We start from the raw sequence: 15,144 nt of genomic DNA, 5'->3' as shown, positions 1-15,144 counted from the left end.
ATAGTAAGTATTCAACTAATTACATAATCAGCAAAAGTAATCAGTTACAATAATTATTACACTGTATTTGTCAACAAGGGATATTAACACATGGAAAACAAGACATAAGCAGGCGTTTACTGTCCAAATCCAGATGATTCCTGAATTATCAGTGGATATAAATCAGGGTAAAGAAAACAAAACCCACTAGACAGAGAACAAGGTGCCTGTTTAAGTAATGAAGCATTATGGGAATTATAATATTAATCACTGCATTTCAAATGTCCATCCCTTACACCGCTTGTAACATCACTGTAGCACATTATTCAAGTAAATCTTACTGCTCAACATACTTTATTTTTTTTAACAGGCACAATTCTTCAATTTTATCAGGGAGGCAGGAATCTCAGAGATGATTATCTCAAAACCATAAACTATCTTGATGGCTGAATAGCCCTAGAGAGCTACAGTAGGTGAGAAACGGTTATCTTTTGGGTTGATGTAATTCGGGTGGAGCGACTCCTTTTCACACCGCTGCCCTTTTGCACCTTGCTCTAAAAGCTCCATAGTGTGCCAGCCTTTGCTGTAGGAAGTTTGAAGCTCAAACACTCACACACACACACACACACACACACACACACACTGAAACTATCTCTGCCCTCCCTCCATCTATCTCTCTCTCTCTCTCAGCAAAACTACAAGAGCCAGACAGTAGTGCACACAGACAAAATACTCCTCCTGCTCACATGCACGCACACACTGGAACAGATCCACAGAGCTGCACAGTAGTGAGGCAATGGTGTGTGATTGAGAGAGAGAGAGAGAGAGAGAGAGAGGGGGGGGGGGGGAGTGGAGAGGGAGAGAGAGAGAGAGAGAGAGAGAGAGAGAGAGAGAGCTAGCATTTACTCTCCCTCTCTCCCCACTTGTGGAAAGCAGCAGTGTGGAGAAGTTGCATGAGGCGTGTGGTTCCAACTGGACTTTTATATCGAACCATGGTTGCCAAGAAGAAGAGGTAGAAGAACAAGACGAAGACAAAGAAACTCCCAGCTGGCTGAACGAGACCAGAGTTCATCTGAGGGATTACTGGACTCTTCCTCTATGTGCTCGTGTCATGGTGATATCCTCCATGAGCGTCTCTCGTTGACAGGAGCCCGTCTGCTTTACCAACGATCAAAGTGTGTTTACTGAGCCGAGGAGCGTGTGAATGAAGTGTGTGACGGAAGCAGGAAACATGTCGAACGGACGTTTCAGTCACCTGTTGAGGGGAGTCTGGATGCTTTGGCAAGGTGAGTTCAGGCACTGTCTGGTGATGTGGATGATGTGTGTGTGTGTTCTTTTTAAACTCTTCTAGCTGTTTAAACAGCTTTTTGAATATGTCATTTGTTTGAATTCATGCCCATAATTGCACACATTTCCGTCCAGTGAATTTGTGCAAAATGTTGATAAAGAAATTAAATTATAATATTTTTTAAAGAGGCTTAAAATGATGTTGGTGTTTCGTAATCCCCCCCCCCCCAAAAAGGTTGTATCCCTAAGTATAGGACTAACTCTAACTAACTAAGATCTTAAGAGATTACAGCAGAAATCTGCTGCAATCCAAAGCTTCTCCACTATGAAAAGAAAGAAGAAAAAAAAACAAGATAAACGCTCTCTCATGTGAGAAATCAGCTGAACACTTGCAGATTTAGTTTAAAGAACACATGGCGGGACACAGAGTCAACACAAGGGGAAGAGATTATAACAGACACACTCATAATTACAAGGAAGTTATTATGTAATTTGTCACAATTCAAATGGTTTGCAGAGCCCCAATATGTGGATCAGCACTTTGAAAAATAGAAAACGCGACCTATGCTGACGTTAGACTTATGAATAGCCGGTCTGTGCTCCCTCTCTCCTCATCTGTGTGTCTTCAAAGCAACAGTCGGATCTGTGGCTGGCGGAGAAGTCTTTAAAGAAGAGCTCTGGCTGGTGCCTTTAAACAATGGTTCCCTCGGAGCAGAGAAGCGTGGCCCTGGAACTAATGTTGCCATTATGTTAATAGTTAGAATAACAGGACACGGCCATTACTGACTTCACCTCAGGCTGCTGTGCAGAGCTGATTGTCCAGAATAGCAGAATAGCAGCGTTTTGGCCATCAGGGCTCGTTAAGGTGATGAGCGGACGGGAGGAGGCATCTACCCAGTTATCACCCAGAAACCCTCCCCCTCATCCATCCCGAGCTGCTTCAGTGGTAGACTGGTAGACTGGTATCTGTGGAGTGGTTTTTTTGTTGTTGTTGCACCGCTCATGTCTAGAGGAGACAGGCGAGGTTGAGCTGCTGGCCCTGACCAGATGTCAGAGGGAGCGGAGCAGGGAATTAATAAGGAGTTAATTTCAGGAGCAGTGGAAAGTGGAATTGTTTTTAATTCTGACACATTTTTGAGAGGTGTGATGTCATTTCTCTGAGGGGAAAAGCTTCCCGAGCCAGCGTACTGCTTGTTTGTTATTTTTATACTTTGAACCCAAACTTTTATCTTTAAAGCTACAAACACTCAGTTCTCCGAGTTTTGCCTCATTTGATGAAGTGAGAAAGATCAAAGTGGCCACATGGAGTAGACCACAGTGAATGTTTGGATGGAGGTCTGGTGGATTCTTGGACAAAATTATTTCCTGTCATGGGACAGTGAAGATATGAGCTGAACTGGACTGGATGGGAACATGCTGTGATCCCACTATCACAACTTCCTTTTACTCCAAAACACATGATCATAAACATATAAATCAAACATTGGATGCAATTTTCATGGAACAGCTTGAAACAGCCACCCACCAGATCTCCCAGAACATCTCCAAACCGAGCCTTTGGATGGAGGTGAAACTGATGTAACGTCAGCTCAAAGACGTCAATGGACCATCAACTTCTCTCCGTCCGCTATCTGCATCTCGACCGCCTCGGGCTGTCCATCAAGACGAGATACACACGATGCACCTCAAGGGCTGCGATAAAAATATGAGAAAATGGTGGATGTGTTGGCTTCATGTGGCAGCTGTGTTTTAGGTGCGAAATGCAGCGGGGCGATGTGTGTGTGTGTGTGTTGTTGCTTTGCAAACAGGAGCCAGAGTTGGCTAACCACATTGGAACTGGCAGCAGCGTCCGCCGGGCAAACCTCCGTAGATCCCTTCTCTAAATAAACGAGGCCGCTGGATTAACCAGCTTACACTGTGATGAAAAGACAACAGGGGCCGTCCATGAGCCAGCGGCCCCCGGGAACAGAGGGAGACTCCTGGTCCGGGAGACCGCTACGTGATGCATGGGGTTCAAGCCCCAAAAAATAGAAAAGGGGGACTCGGGGTTAGAATAACACAACAGACCTTGTGTTCTTTGAAAGACTTCTAAATCAACCTGACCTTCGTCTGACTTTGGCGACAAGGAAGGAGGGGTGGGAGTCAGAGAGAAGAACGGTATCCGTTTGCCGACCGCAGCCCCAATTTAAAATTGTACAATTACATTACAGTTACGTATCCTAGTAACACGTTTTCACAATTAATGGGTCGACGTGGTTGCTGTCAGCGGAGACACAAATGCAGCTATGCTGGTTACGTTCTTTCTTTTTTTTGACAAATGTTTTTTTATGTTTTTTTCACTTTACACACAAACACAAGACAAGACAAGATTAGACAGACATCAAAAAGTACATATATAAGGTATTTCAAATAGAGATATCAGTGGCATGATTTGTTGTTCGGCATTACTGACTGTTTCTCAGCAGAAACAAAATAAATAAAAATAAATAAAAGATAACAGGAGAGGGTGACAGATATGTACATGCATATATAGATACATATTAGACCCCACAAATATAATGCTCTCACAAACGATAGACTATAGGGTTACCACAAAATCTTCCCCCTCCAAAAAAACTCAATTAAATTCTTTAGCTGAGGAGAAGACTTCTCTTTCGCCGATGACGGCCAGCCACAATGTTTTATATTTCTATACATGTTAAATATAGAATATGTGACATGTGGAGCTGTTCAACTACAAAAGTAAAAAAACAAGCAATGTTGTTTTTTGTCCAGGTGAAAACAAACGCAACAACATTCGCCTCTTGTGACGCGGGGGCTGCAGACAGCCCTTGTAAGCGGTCCCAAGACAAATAAAGTTGTGAATCACTGTCTTATAACACCAAGAGATCCGGAGGACAGCTCTGCGACTGAATAAGCAGCTGTGAACAGTGAATAATGTGCAGCAGTCACGTAAATATGTGGAACGAGCAGGATCTCTCCGCCACTGCAGCAATCGCACGGAGAAAAACACGCGCACACACATACATGCACCTCACTAATCTTGTCATCCCAGCTCGTGAAGAAGCCTCACCCCACCCTCCTCCAACCCCCTCATCCCCCTGACCAACTTCATGCACCTCATCAACCACTGGCAGACACACAGAGAAGAAGAAGAAGAAGAAGAAGAAGAAGAAGAAGAAGAAGAAGAAAGAAAAAGAAGGGGGAAAAAAGGAGACAAAGACGGGAAAAAAGAAAAGAAAAGAGAAAAAAAGAAAAAAAAAGGGTGGAATCTGAAATCCATCCAGGAGAAATGAGCCGTAAACATCGTGGCTTTTTTCATCAGGGGGAGGACAGCGGTAATGAGTGCAGGGGGGGGGGGGGGGGGGGGGGGGGGCAGGAGGGCAACGGGCACTTCGGGGACAGCTTTGGAGGGTTTTGTCCTGCAGCACTGAGGCAAGAAGAGATGAGAAAGTGGCTTTACGGGACACGGGGGGGGGGGGGGGAACCACTCTGCAATAAATGAGGTGAGGATGTAATAAAATAAAATATAGGAAACCCATAAAACACTGGAACATGGAGTAGTTGCCATTATTTCAGTGCACCAACGAAAACATTTATTTCACCATCATCGCCTCCTCTTTGGCAGGTTCAATGATTCTCAATTGAAAGCCTTAATAGAAGCAGCTATGAAGCAGACAAAGGTGTCTCTCTCTCTCTCTCTCTCTCTCTCTCTCTCTCTCTCTCTCTCTCTCTCTCTCTCTCTCTCTCTCTCTCTCTCTCTCTCTCTCTCTCTCTCTCTCTCTCTCTCTCTCTCTCTAATGAACAAGGCACCGGCTTGATTTAAACGTCGCACTTGATTCCTGCTGCGAGCCCCTGAATCAAAAAGTGCTGGGATCTTGGTTCTTGTTTTTTCCAGGATAGCTCCAAATAAAGAAGTACATAAAATATGTATTTTGACTTTGGCGCTGTGAATGAGACATAAGAGAGGAGAGCGAAGGCTGCCAAACCGTAATCACAAATGCAAACAAACAAGCAGAGTGCAGCCTGGAGGTCCTTTATAAATGGTATCCCTTCTGCAGTGTGCTTTTAAATCAATGTGTGCAGTGTGTGTGTGTGTGTGTGTGTGTGTGTGTGTGTGTGTGTGTGTGTGTGTGTGTGTGTGTGTGTGTGTGTGTGTGTGGAAACAGGATGAATATGGGAGCTCAAAGGCAGGTAGATGACTTTGGCCGCTCACCAGTCGGTTGAATCGAGGGCCAGCGGCAGCAATGATGCTGGTGATGACGGACTGAACCGTCCAGACCACACGCAGGTCGCAGGCCGCTGCGCTGACCCCTTGTGGGAGAGTCGTGACACTGCGTGATGACAATTGGCGGTGGGGGGGGGGGGGGGGGGGGGGGGGGGGGGGGGGGGGGGGGGGGGGGCGTTGTCCTTGCCTTCCTTTGCAATTCAAGATGCAATTCAAGATCTGAAGTGTGTTGTTCAGCTGCTCCTGACAGTGACATCAGGTTGTCAATCAACATGTTAACAGCCCTGCTCCACGTGAGCAAAACGATCCATCACAACTGGCTGTCACCTCTCTTTGTGTGTTGTTGCCTAAGTGGAATGTGCGCATCGAAGGTTGTGTGTCATTCTGTGCGTAAATGTATCCCAACGTTTGCTTGAAGCTAATATAAGGCTTCAAGCAAATATATATATATATATATATATATATATATATATATATATATATATATTCATATATATATATATATTCATATATATTAATTTAAGTAGTCTCCCGAACTGTTTCTCTTCAAAATGGCCATTTGATTTGAATAACTTTTACTTCTGAGCTTCATAAAACAAATGTTTTGTTTAATGTTCATGTGAGAATTTCTTTAAGACAGACTATCCTTTTAATGTGGGACAAGCCTAATTAATTTAAGTGAGTCTGATTTGAGTACAAAGTTCCCTTTTTGTGTAAAGCTTTTGCTAATTATCGACTGTAATTGAACTAAACACACTTATTGACCTTTGACCCTATTGATTCATGGAGGCTAGTGACATGCACGTCATCAGTTCTGCCTTTGGTGTGTTTTTGTTACGACGACGTAGAAAACCTCTCAGACGTTACTGATTAGTTGGATTACTGTGTAATGAGATTCCATATTTCACGGCACAATTATAAACGAATGGATTTTGTGAAGTTGTTATCGAGGCACACCTCAATTCTACTTTTATACACTCATGTGCCAGTTCATTTAAAGCAGTACTGTTGTATAATGAAGCTTAGTTCATACTAGGGCGTGCGTAATAAACTGCCATCTGAGCATATAATTCAATAGTAACTATTCGGTTACGTCAGATCAATCAGTTTTACAGTACGTTTTATTGGTAAAGATGCACTATATTGTGACAGGGAGGTGCATACTGCATCAATAGGGAGGTTTTATGGGCCATGGTGCACAATAAATCAGTGGGAGCCATTCACGGGTAAAACTAATAATATCTGATTGCCCATGTAGGAAGTGAATCAACTGAAATAGTCCCCCATCTCCTCCAAAGTGAGTTGGGGGTTGGATGTTATCATATGTATTACAACATCGCCTCGCTTGTGGTTGGAATAGGCTCTTTTGTAGAGGAATACCTATTAAAAAAAAACACGATGAGCAATTTTGTTTTACTAAGCTCTGCTTTTATGAGTATACTCTTTTAGTAAATGCAACCACATGTCCAACTGGAATACGTTCTAAGAGATGGAAAGGGGCTGAATGACAAGTGACCTTAAGAAACACTATAGAAATGTTTTGGCAAAAGCAGACACTCAAACACAGCAACCCAAATGACTCCACGTCACACGCTGCGACTCTTGCCTGTCCATTCATTGCGCTGTATGTGAGCAACCATTTCGGCAACATGTTGCATGCAGCTACAAAGAGTGGATAACACAAAACAGACCGATTAATTAATCCTGATTAGTATTTCTGCTCCGAGCTCTCCCGTGGGAGCCCAGCTGTGTCCGACTGACCGGGTTCCCTCGCCAGCTGCAGTGTCACGAAGCATAAACAAACACATCAGCGCATTGGGGAAAATTGCAAACATGCTTCAGTGCCTGTGACAGGAATAAGAAGTATTAATCATATCAGCAAATTGACAGGCAGACTGAAAAAGGAGAAATGTGCCTTGAGCTTAAATCTGGTTTTGTGGTGTGTGACTTTATAGTTCAATCCAAATTCTGCATATGAGTGTGTGCCCATGTGTGTGTGTGTGTGTGTGTGTGTGTGTGTGTGTGTGCGTGTGTGTCTGTGTGTGTGTCAGGTGGAAGGCAAGGAAATGACTGCGCTGCACACATGTCTGTGGTTGTGGTCAGCACATGGGAAGCTTTCCAGTAGAGAGGGGAACAAAAAATATCCTCCCTCTGACACTAACAAGGTTCATAAAATGCCGATCAGTCCGCCGCCATCTTGGAGCCTTTTACAGAAAAAAAAAGGAATGCAAACGTCAGACACTTTCCATTCCAATTCCCCATTTTCCTTCATCCGCTTAGTTATAAGAGAACAAACTGATCAAGTGGCTCAACAAATAACTCCCAGCGCAACTGGAGGCTCGACAGGTGATGTTCTCCCCAAGTGCATCTAAAATATAATGTGAGAGAAGTGGAGTGAGATTACACCCATAAAGCTGTCCACCACCAGATGACCTTGAGGAAAGTTGAGAAATGAGTACGACGGTGATGGGGAGGGAACAAGAGAGAAGAATAATGGGAAATAGAGGAAAAAGCAAGCTGGATATACTGACTCCCACAATTACTCGTATGCCAAACAGTTAGATGAGAAGATTGATACCACTCTCATATTTGCCTTTTTGCCTGGAGTCAGAAGCTTATAGCTTATCTCATCATAAAGACTGGAAACAGAGGGAGACAGCTCACCCGGCTCGCTCCAAAGGTAACAAATCCGCCTAGCAGCACCTCTAAAGCTCACTATTTAACACCTTACATGTCATTTGTTGAACAAGTGCACATGTAAAATCAAGAATTCACCCGTAAGAATAAAAAGTGAGAGGAGGAGTGTAAAATGAAAAAAACAAGAGGTCAGAAAGAAAACAGGAGACGGCGGCATCTGTGAGAACTCATCCTCCTTCACTTTTTTGACATTTGTTTTGGGAGGATGGAACTGAAACAATAATTTCCCACACATTGTACAGGCGAACCACCGGTGGGTTTCCTCGCGCTGCAGCCGTGAGGTGAGGGTGCACTCAGAAAGTCCTCTTCGTCCCAACTGAAACCAGATCGCAGCCTTGCCGCGTCGACGTCACACACATCTCAACAACAAAAGCCCCAGAGTGCTGTTGTGATGACCCAACGACAGGCAGACTGAATGCAGATGTGCTCGTGTCGCATCAATAAACGTTATAGAATGATGAATATGAATAATGCTTTCATTTGGATTAACTTTAACTGTCAGTGTATGGGAAAACTGAAGCGAGAACATTCATCAAAATAAGTGTTTTTTTATTCATATTATCAACAGATGTGTTTGGCTCGGCCGGCCTGCTGCTGTCATGAGACCCACCGTTTGGTTTATCGCAATGATAGAAATGTATATTTACAAAGAGCATACACTCCTGCAAGCACACACACATACACACACACACACACACACACACACACACACACACAGACACCTTCTGCCTCCAAGCAGCAAACCCCAAAACCAAGGCCTGTGTGTTGCAGCTGCAGGCTGATCGGAGTGACAAGCTTAAACTGTCTGCACCATGGCCAACGTCCAGATTCCCAGCTATATGTATGGTTTCTATAGCACTCGCTGACCCCTCATTACACGGAAAATGTACCAAAATTACAGCCCTGGAACAGCTTGCAGTCAACCAGAAGTGTGTTTAGATGTGACAGGGAGAAGACGGGAAATCTAAATGAAGTGTAATGGCGCCTCCGTGTTTATCGGATTGGATACTGTTTACTCACTGTTTTCTGACTTTCCTGTTCTCTGTAGTTGTGTTTGTGGCTGGGACAGGGAGTAAACTATGGGAGGTGCCCACAGCCTCCTTCACTTTCTCCTCCAACCTCAGTGAGAGCCTGTGGGAGCAGGACTGTCAGTACCGCCACCTACAGGACCGAGTCAGAATCACAGCAGATGTCCCCCCAAGACTGGACGGCACATGGGTGTCAACAAGGTGAGTTTTAGGTTAAGTTGTTGTAGCCATGAAGTGCCCAAGCAAGGGTTAACAGAGATGTGTAGATTAATAGAAATTAAAAAAAATGGATCACATGCCGACTCGTAGTGGCAAACCCAGAATCACCTCTATGAGTTTTACTGGCCCACAATTTGTATCCGTGTTCTTTCCCAGCAGCAGGAAACAGTTTTAGGCTCTAAAAACCTGCTATATATATAGTGGAGAGGACCAAAAGAGAGTGAATGACGGGCTCAGTTGGTCAGAGGCACGACTCAAACTGAATGATAATGTTTACATGAATTACTATTGGATGTGTAAATAAGCAGCTCTTTGCTCATGAGTTTGCCATAACAACTCTTAGAGGTGAAATGTCAGTGATGTATTTGTCATGTTTCTGCTGGCCCACAAAAATTCTGGAAAATAATTTTGATTTAGATAAGATTAACAGCTTTGAAAATGTAAATATGTGTAGCTTTGTGCCTTCGCCCAAAGTCAACTGGGATCAGCTCCAGCACACCCACGGCCCTGACTAGGATAAGAAGTTAAGGGTAATGGATGGATGGATGATTTTCTGTACTAAGACTTGTAACTTGACTTAAAGACAGCTCTGGATCATGTGGCTGCTCACTTCTGTCTAAAATATATTCACGACACAATTAATCACTAATACTTCATTTAATCTATCTCATTCCCCTGTGTTCAGGTGTGAAGTTCGGCCCGGTCCAGAGTTCCTCACCCGCTCATACACCTTCCATCCCAGCCGTCACTTCCAGGCCCTGCAGCACTACTACACAGACAGCAGCTGCGAGGACCCGGCCTACTCCCTGATGATCAGGGGCAAGCTTCGTCTGCGCCAGGCCTCCTGGATCACTCGCGGGGCCACCGAAGCTGAACACCACCTCAGCAAGGTGAGCATCGTGGTCCACAGCCTGGCAGCCAAGCAGAGGCTGGCTACCATGCTGCCTCCGACCTGCGTGGGTCTGACCCTGGGGCGAGTTGTGCCGGGGAAGCCATATGAGCTGTACAACACCCGGGCAGGGAGGGGATGTCTGGATGCGCTGGGCTTCTCCATGATGGAGATGGGAATGATACGGGAGGAGACGCAGCACCACAGCAATGGAGGGAAGGTCCAGGAGCTGCTCTTGGGGGACATTCACACTGACTGGACACAGAGGACTCAGTACAGACCTACAGGGTACCAACAGCCACTGCAGAACGCCATGGTGAGACACGGCTGTGTTTATTTTTTAATCTTTACATGTACTTGTGAGGGCAGGCTGAGGTAGAACAAACACTTTGAGTTTTTGCTGAAAAGTAACATAAACATGTAATCGATAATTGTTGCAGATACATTTTCTCCAGGTTAATTGATTAATTGTATCTGCTTTAAATTTAAAAAAGAAGGTTTTTTTTAGACTATTTCCTGAGCAAACAAACATGCTCTTGTCTTTTACACTTCACATTTATTTTGATCACACTTTTACAAGTGACTGGATGACGAGATGCTAAATAAACTGGTCTCGCCTCTCCTTGTCCCTTTGCAGCATCATATACACCCCTGCCCTGTGTGCGCCCTGGTGTACCGCTCCTCAGAGCAGCGCCCCCCGGTGTTGCACCGGAGCCAGGCAGCTCCTTTGTCTCTGACCGGCCGCTGGGTCAGCCACCGCTGCGAAACCCGTCCCAATGTCCTGTTCCTCACCCGAGACTTCACATTCGATCCTGATCAGCACGCATGGCAAGGTGTCTACCGGCACTACTCGGACCCCGTCTGCTCTCAGCCCACCTTCACCCTGAGAGCCTCGGGCCACTACGCTCAGGGAAACCCCTCCGCCAAGGTGTCAGGAGCCACTGAGTTCGTCTTCAAGGTCACCCAGGTGAGAGTCACAGCTCTAGAGGAGTCCACAGCAAAGTTACTGAATGGGACGAGGTCCGGAAAGTGTGGTCAAGCGGGAGGTTGGGAGGTCGGTGTGGAGCAAGACTTGGCCCCTACTGATGGGTGCACCCTGCTGGGCATCAAGCTGCCACATAAGGAGTACGAGCTCTTCAAGACGGAACTGGATCACAGGAAACACCCGCTGCTGTTCATCGGAGAGAGGCCGACTGACGGGTCCAGTCCAGACCGACCGCAGAGGAGGCCCAGTTCCTTTCAGGCTCCCATGGAGCTTTGCAGTGGGGGGGAGACACAGCCATCACGTCGCTATGGCTCAGGTTTTAACAGTAAGCAAGTCCAGTTAGCAGTCAGTGGGACAGCGAGACTGGCTCAGCTGGTGTTACTGGTGCTGGGATCTGTGCTGGGCAACTGGTTCTGTGTATATTAGGGACACTGTTCACAAATCAAGTCTGTTGCGCAGCTGAAGTCATTGATGGACAATGTTTTCTGGCAGGTTTATTTCACTCTTCCTCCATATGATGATGACCAACATGTGTGACGGTCAAGAAAAATCATGAGACACTCAGGAGAGCTGAATAAGTTTTGATATTTGGCTTTCAGATGCTGCCTGTAGGTTCACTTTAATGACTCTAAACTACAGCTGCATTTCTACCTTAAACTAATCTGTATATAAACCACCAATATATACAAATGTCATCATGTCAGTATGTAAAGATATATTCTTTTATACAGCTTCTTTTTGTATAAGGATCTCACATCACACATTTCTTGTCACACGATTACTACGAAGCAAGGATCACAGTGTTGAAATGTTGATTGGTTATTTCCACACCAAACTGAAAGCCATACACTTTCAGCAGACTTCACGACAGAGCTAACTTTCATCCCAGATGCAGCATAGCTAGAGCATTTTGTACAGAACATAGTCTTCTCAACATGCTGGAGAGAAAAGCTGGGACGTGGAAAATGTGTAATCAGCACTCTAATAGCTGCCATCCTCATTGGTCCAATGCCACTGTGGTGTGAATTGTTGCTTGATCTCTATTCTCTGTAAAAGAATATGTATTAGTCTGCTTTTCTATCAGCAGTTGATCTTGACAGTCTAATGAATATTTATTTTAACCATTTATACTGTACTTTTTAAAAAGAGAAAAGATTTTTGGTCCAATATTTTTAGTTAGTTTTTCCATTTAAGAAGTGATTATTTTGTATGTGTATTAAAAATGGCTTTTCAGAATGTCTCGTGTTCAATTAGTCCACAGTCATGCTAACGGTTTTCTGAGGCTGTACAAACATCAGTATGCTAACGTGCTTTCAATGACAATGCTAGCACGCTGGCGGTCAGCAGGTGTAATTCTTAGCATGCACATCCATTTCGTTTTGAGTGTTAGCATGCTAACGTTTCCAAAATGGCAAACGTAGCATAGTAAAACAGGTATTTAGTCTGAAACCAAAGATGTGGAAAAATGATGATGGGCCTGGATGAAAAGTTAAGGAATGAACAAAGTTATTATAACTCACCCTGAGAGGGATATGAAAGTCTGCACCAAAGTTTATTGAAGTCCATTAAATAGTACTTGAGTTATGTCAGTCAAAACCACAAACAGTCAACCTCATGGTGGTGCTAATGAAAGTCAGGGGATCACCAATAGAATTCATCCTCTGGGAACCATGAAAATTCTGCACAAAATGTCATGGAAATCGATCCAAAAGCTGCTGAGATATTTCAGCCTGGACCGAAGTGGTGGACCAACCTGCACACGTAAAAGTGAAAGTGTTTTATTTCAGCTATCAAACTCAAAATTGGAACTGTAGTATTGAATGTGGTCTGATTCAAAGCCCAAATAGTGGGTGCGTGAGCGTACTGCCGTTTCATAAATAACTGTCATATATGGTTCACATATTACTACACAAGGCATTCCAGTGCAGGTCCAACTGCTGAAAACACACAGACGGATATCAGATTGAATGCCCCTGTGTTTCATGAGAATGAACAGCCCTCAGACAAAAAATTGAATTCGCTGCCACTCTGACAATAAATATTAAAGAAGAGCAGCAGCTCCAGATTTCCAGCGTTATGACTGAAGCAAGTAAAGCGACGTGCTCCACAGAGACGGACAACGGCTTTTACAAAAATATTACTGCAGTCAGTTCAACTGAACTTAGACAATCAGCTGGTTATATTCAAATATTTAGAATTTACAGGCAAATAATCTGTAGCTTTTAACCAGTGAGGAATATAAACAAATCCTCACAGTGTTTCTTCTATTCTTCCATAAAGACATATTGGAACAAAACGTTTTAAAGGCCCTGAAGAATATCAATCTCAATCAAGTTTAGGTTATTGGCGTGATGGATTTCTGTATTTCATTTTTTCTCCTCCGGGCGTGGAGACAGATCAAAATCTGATGGGTTATTTGGTAAATGTCAGTCCAATCTTATCCAACGGTTGGATCCACAGGCACAGCCACAGACTTGGAGCAATATTATCATTCTTTTCAGTTTTTTGCAATCCACCAATTCCTGTGGGAAATATTTGTCTCATTAGCTGCTAAATGCTCCACAGCGTCACAAACTTTGATAATAGGCATAAACTGTATAGGAGAAGTGGACGTCGTCATCGTGATATCACCATTGGTTTGTGGACTGTGGTTTTGAAGCCTTGAGTTCCTCAGTTTGGCCATCTTGGATTTTGGCTGCCACCATCTTGATTTTGTGCAACCAGGGTACAAAAGTGACCATATTTGGACTACGGAGAAGCAACACCTTGGTAGAGATGCCATATACTGTTCTGGTTGCGACCTTTCAATCACAAGGTAGCCACACCCCATGGTTTTTTGGGATTTTTAAGAAACTAGCAACTGAAATCATAAACTGTTTACAATGTTTACTGAGGTAATAAATCATGTGAGAATTAAAGATATTTTCTCATAGACTTCCTTACAATCTGACCTTTTTTTGTAACCAAGTTGGTCCCTGATGGCCAGTTGCACTTCCGCATTGCCGTCACTTTTCAGAACCGAAAGTTGTCGCCATTTGTTGCTGGGCAGCGCTATGAGAGCTGTGAGACTGAAAACAAATAATAGTAATAATGATCTGTGTGTTATACAGTATAAAAAAATATTGATTATAGTTGCTGAAAGATTTTCTGGGGCTGCAAGTATACAATTACATAATTGAGCATTGAAGGCTGCCATCTGTGCTGCAGCTTTAAAATGAGTAAATTAATCTAATTGAATAAATACACAAATTAATAATGAAGACAAAATGAGGTTAGTTGGCTGTCCAACATTCAAATAGTGGGTACGGAAAGAGAAAGAAAGAGGGGGAAGTAGTCCTTTCCAGAGGCTCCATACTGTTCCTATTAACTCCTGTGAGAATGGTGATGGCAGCTGTTAGCCCCATGAGGTCATTCTTCGGGCTTGGATGGAGAATATAGATCTGTAAACTCCTTAAGCCAACACAAAATGAACACAGGCTGAGACAAAGAATAACTGAGTGTGGAAGAGTGGCATTTATCTGTACAATGTAGTGCAGAATCTGTCATTAAATGCAGAACCAATGAATCCAGCAGCAACCGCACGGATCCACCCAGGTTGTTGTGTGCTGGATGGCGGTGAACAATAAAGAGGGCCGCGGGCGGCGCAGTTCTTTTCAGAGTCTGTTTGCGGTTTCTGTAGCGCGCCATAAAGTAGAGAGACTGTCAAGGCAGGGAGGCGTGCAGCGCCCACCTGTTAGCAATCAGGCCTGGTGGCTTATTGAATGCATCCATTGAACACAAAATATGGCATATGTTAAAAACGACATTTTCCTCATTTATATATATATAAATA

The 15,144-nt window shown here is 44.1% G+C and overlaps 1 protein-coding gene across 1 annotated transcript; it reads left to right on the top strand.

Annotated features, from left to right (window-relative positions):
- Positions 1–670: 670 nt before the first annotated feature.
- apcdd1l (adenomatosis polyposis coli down-regulated 1-like) lies at positions 671–12,544 on the top strand. The gene is made up of 4 exons (XM_034533022.1): positions 671–1,265; positions 9,240–9,420; positions 10,124–10,643; positions 10,965–12,544. Exons 1-4 carry the CDS (start codon positions 1,184–1,186, stop codon positions 11,736–11,738), a joined length of 1,557 nt encoding a protein of 518 aa, XP_034388913.1. The 5' UTR covers positions 671–1,183; the 3' UTR covers positions 11,739–12,544.
- Positions 12,545–15,144: the final 2,600 nt, after the last annotated feature.

Source organism: Cyclopterus lumpus, chromosome 5, assembly GCF_009769545.1.
Source record: "Cyclopterus lumpus isolate fCycLum1 chromosome 5, fCycLum1.pri, whole genome shotgun sequence".
NCBI classification, from domain to species: Eukaryota; Metazoa; Chordata; class Actinopteri; order Perciformes; family Cyclopteridae; genus Cyclopterus; species Cyclopterus lumpus.
The sequence above is the reverse complement of the archived record's forward strand: the minus strand, read 5'-3'. Positions and strand labels throughout refer to the sequence as shown.

What these genes read in the sequence shown, in the direction of transcription:
- apcdd1l (XM_034533022.1), top strand. Translation starts at nt 1,184, where the DNA reads ATGAAGTGTGTGACGGAAGCAGGAAACATGTCGAACGGACGTTTCAGT. An exon ending in AGTCTGGATGCTTTGGCAAG is followed by an intron (nt 1,266 to 9,239) that starts GTGAGTTCAGGC and finishes TGTTCTCTGTAG; the next exon opens with TTGTGTTTGTGGCTGGGACA. An exon ending in AGCCACTGCAGAACGCCATG is followed by an intron (nt 10,644 to 10,964) that starts GTGAGACACGGC and finishes GTCCCTTTGCAG; the next exon opens with CATCATATACACCCCTGCCC.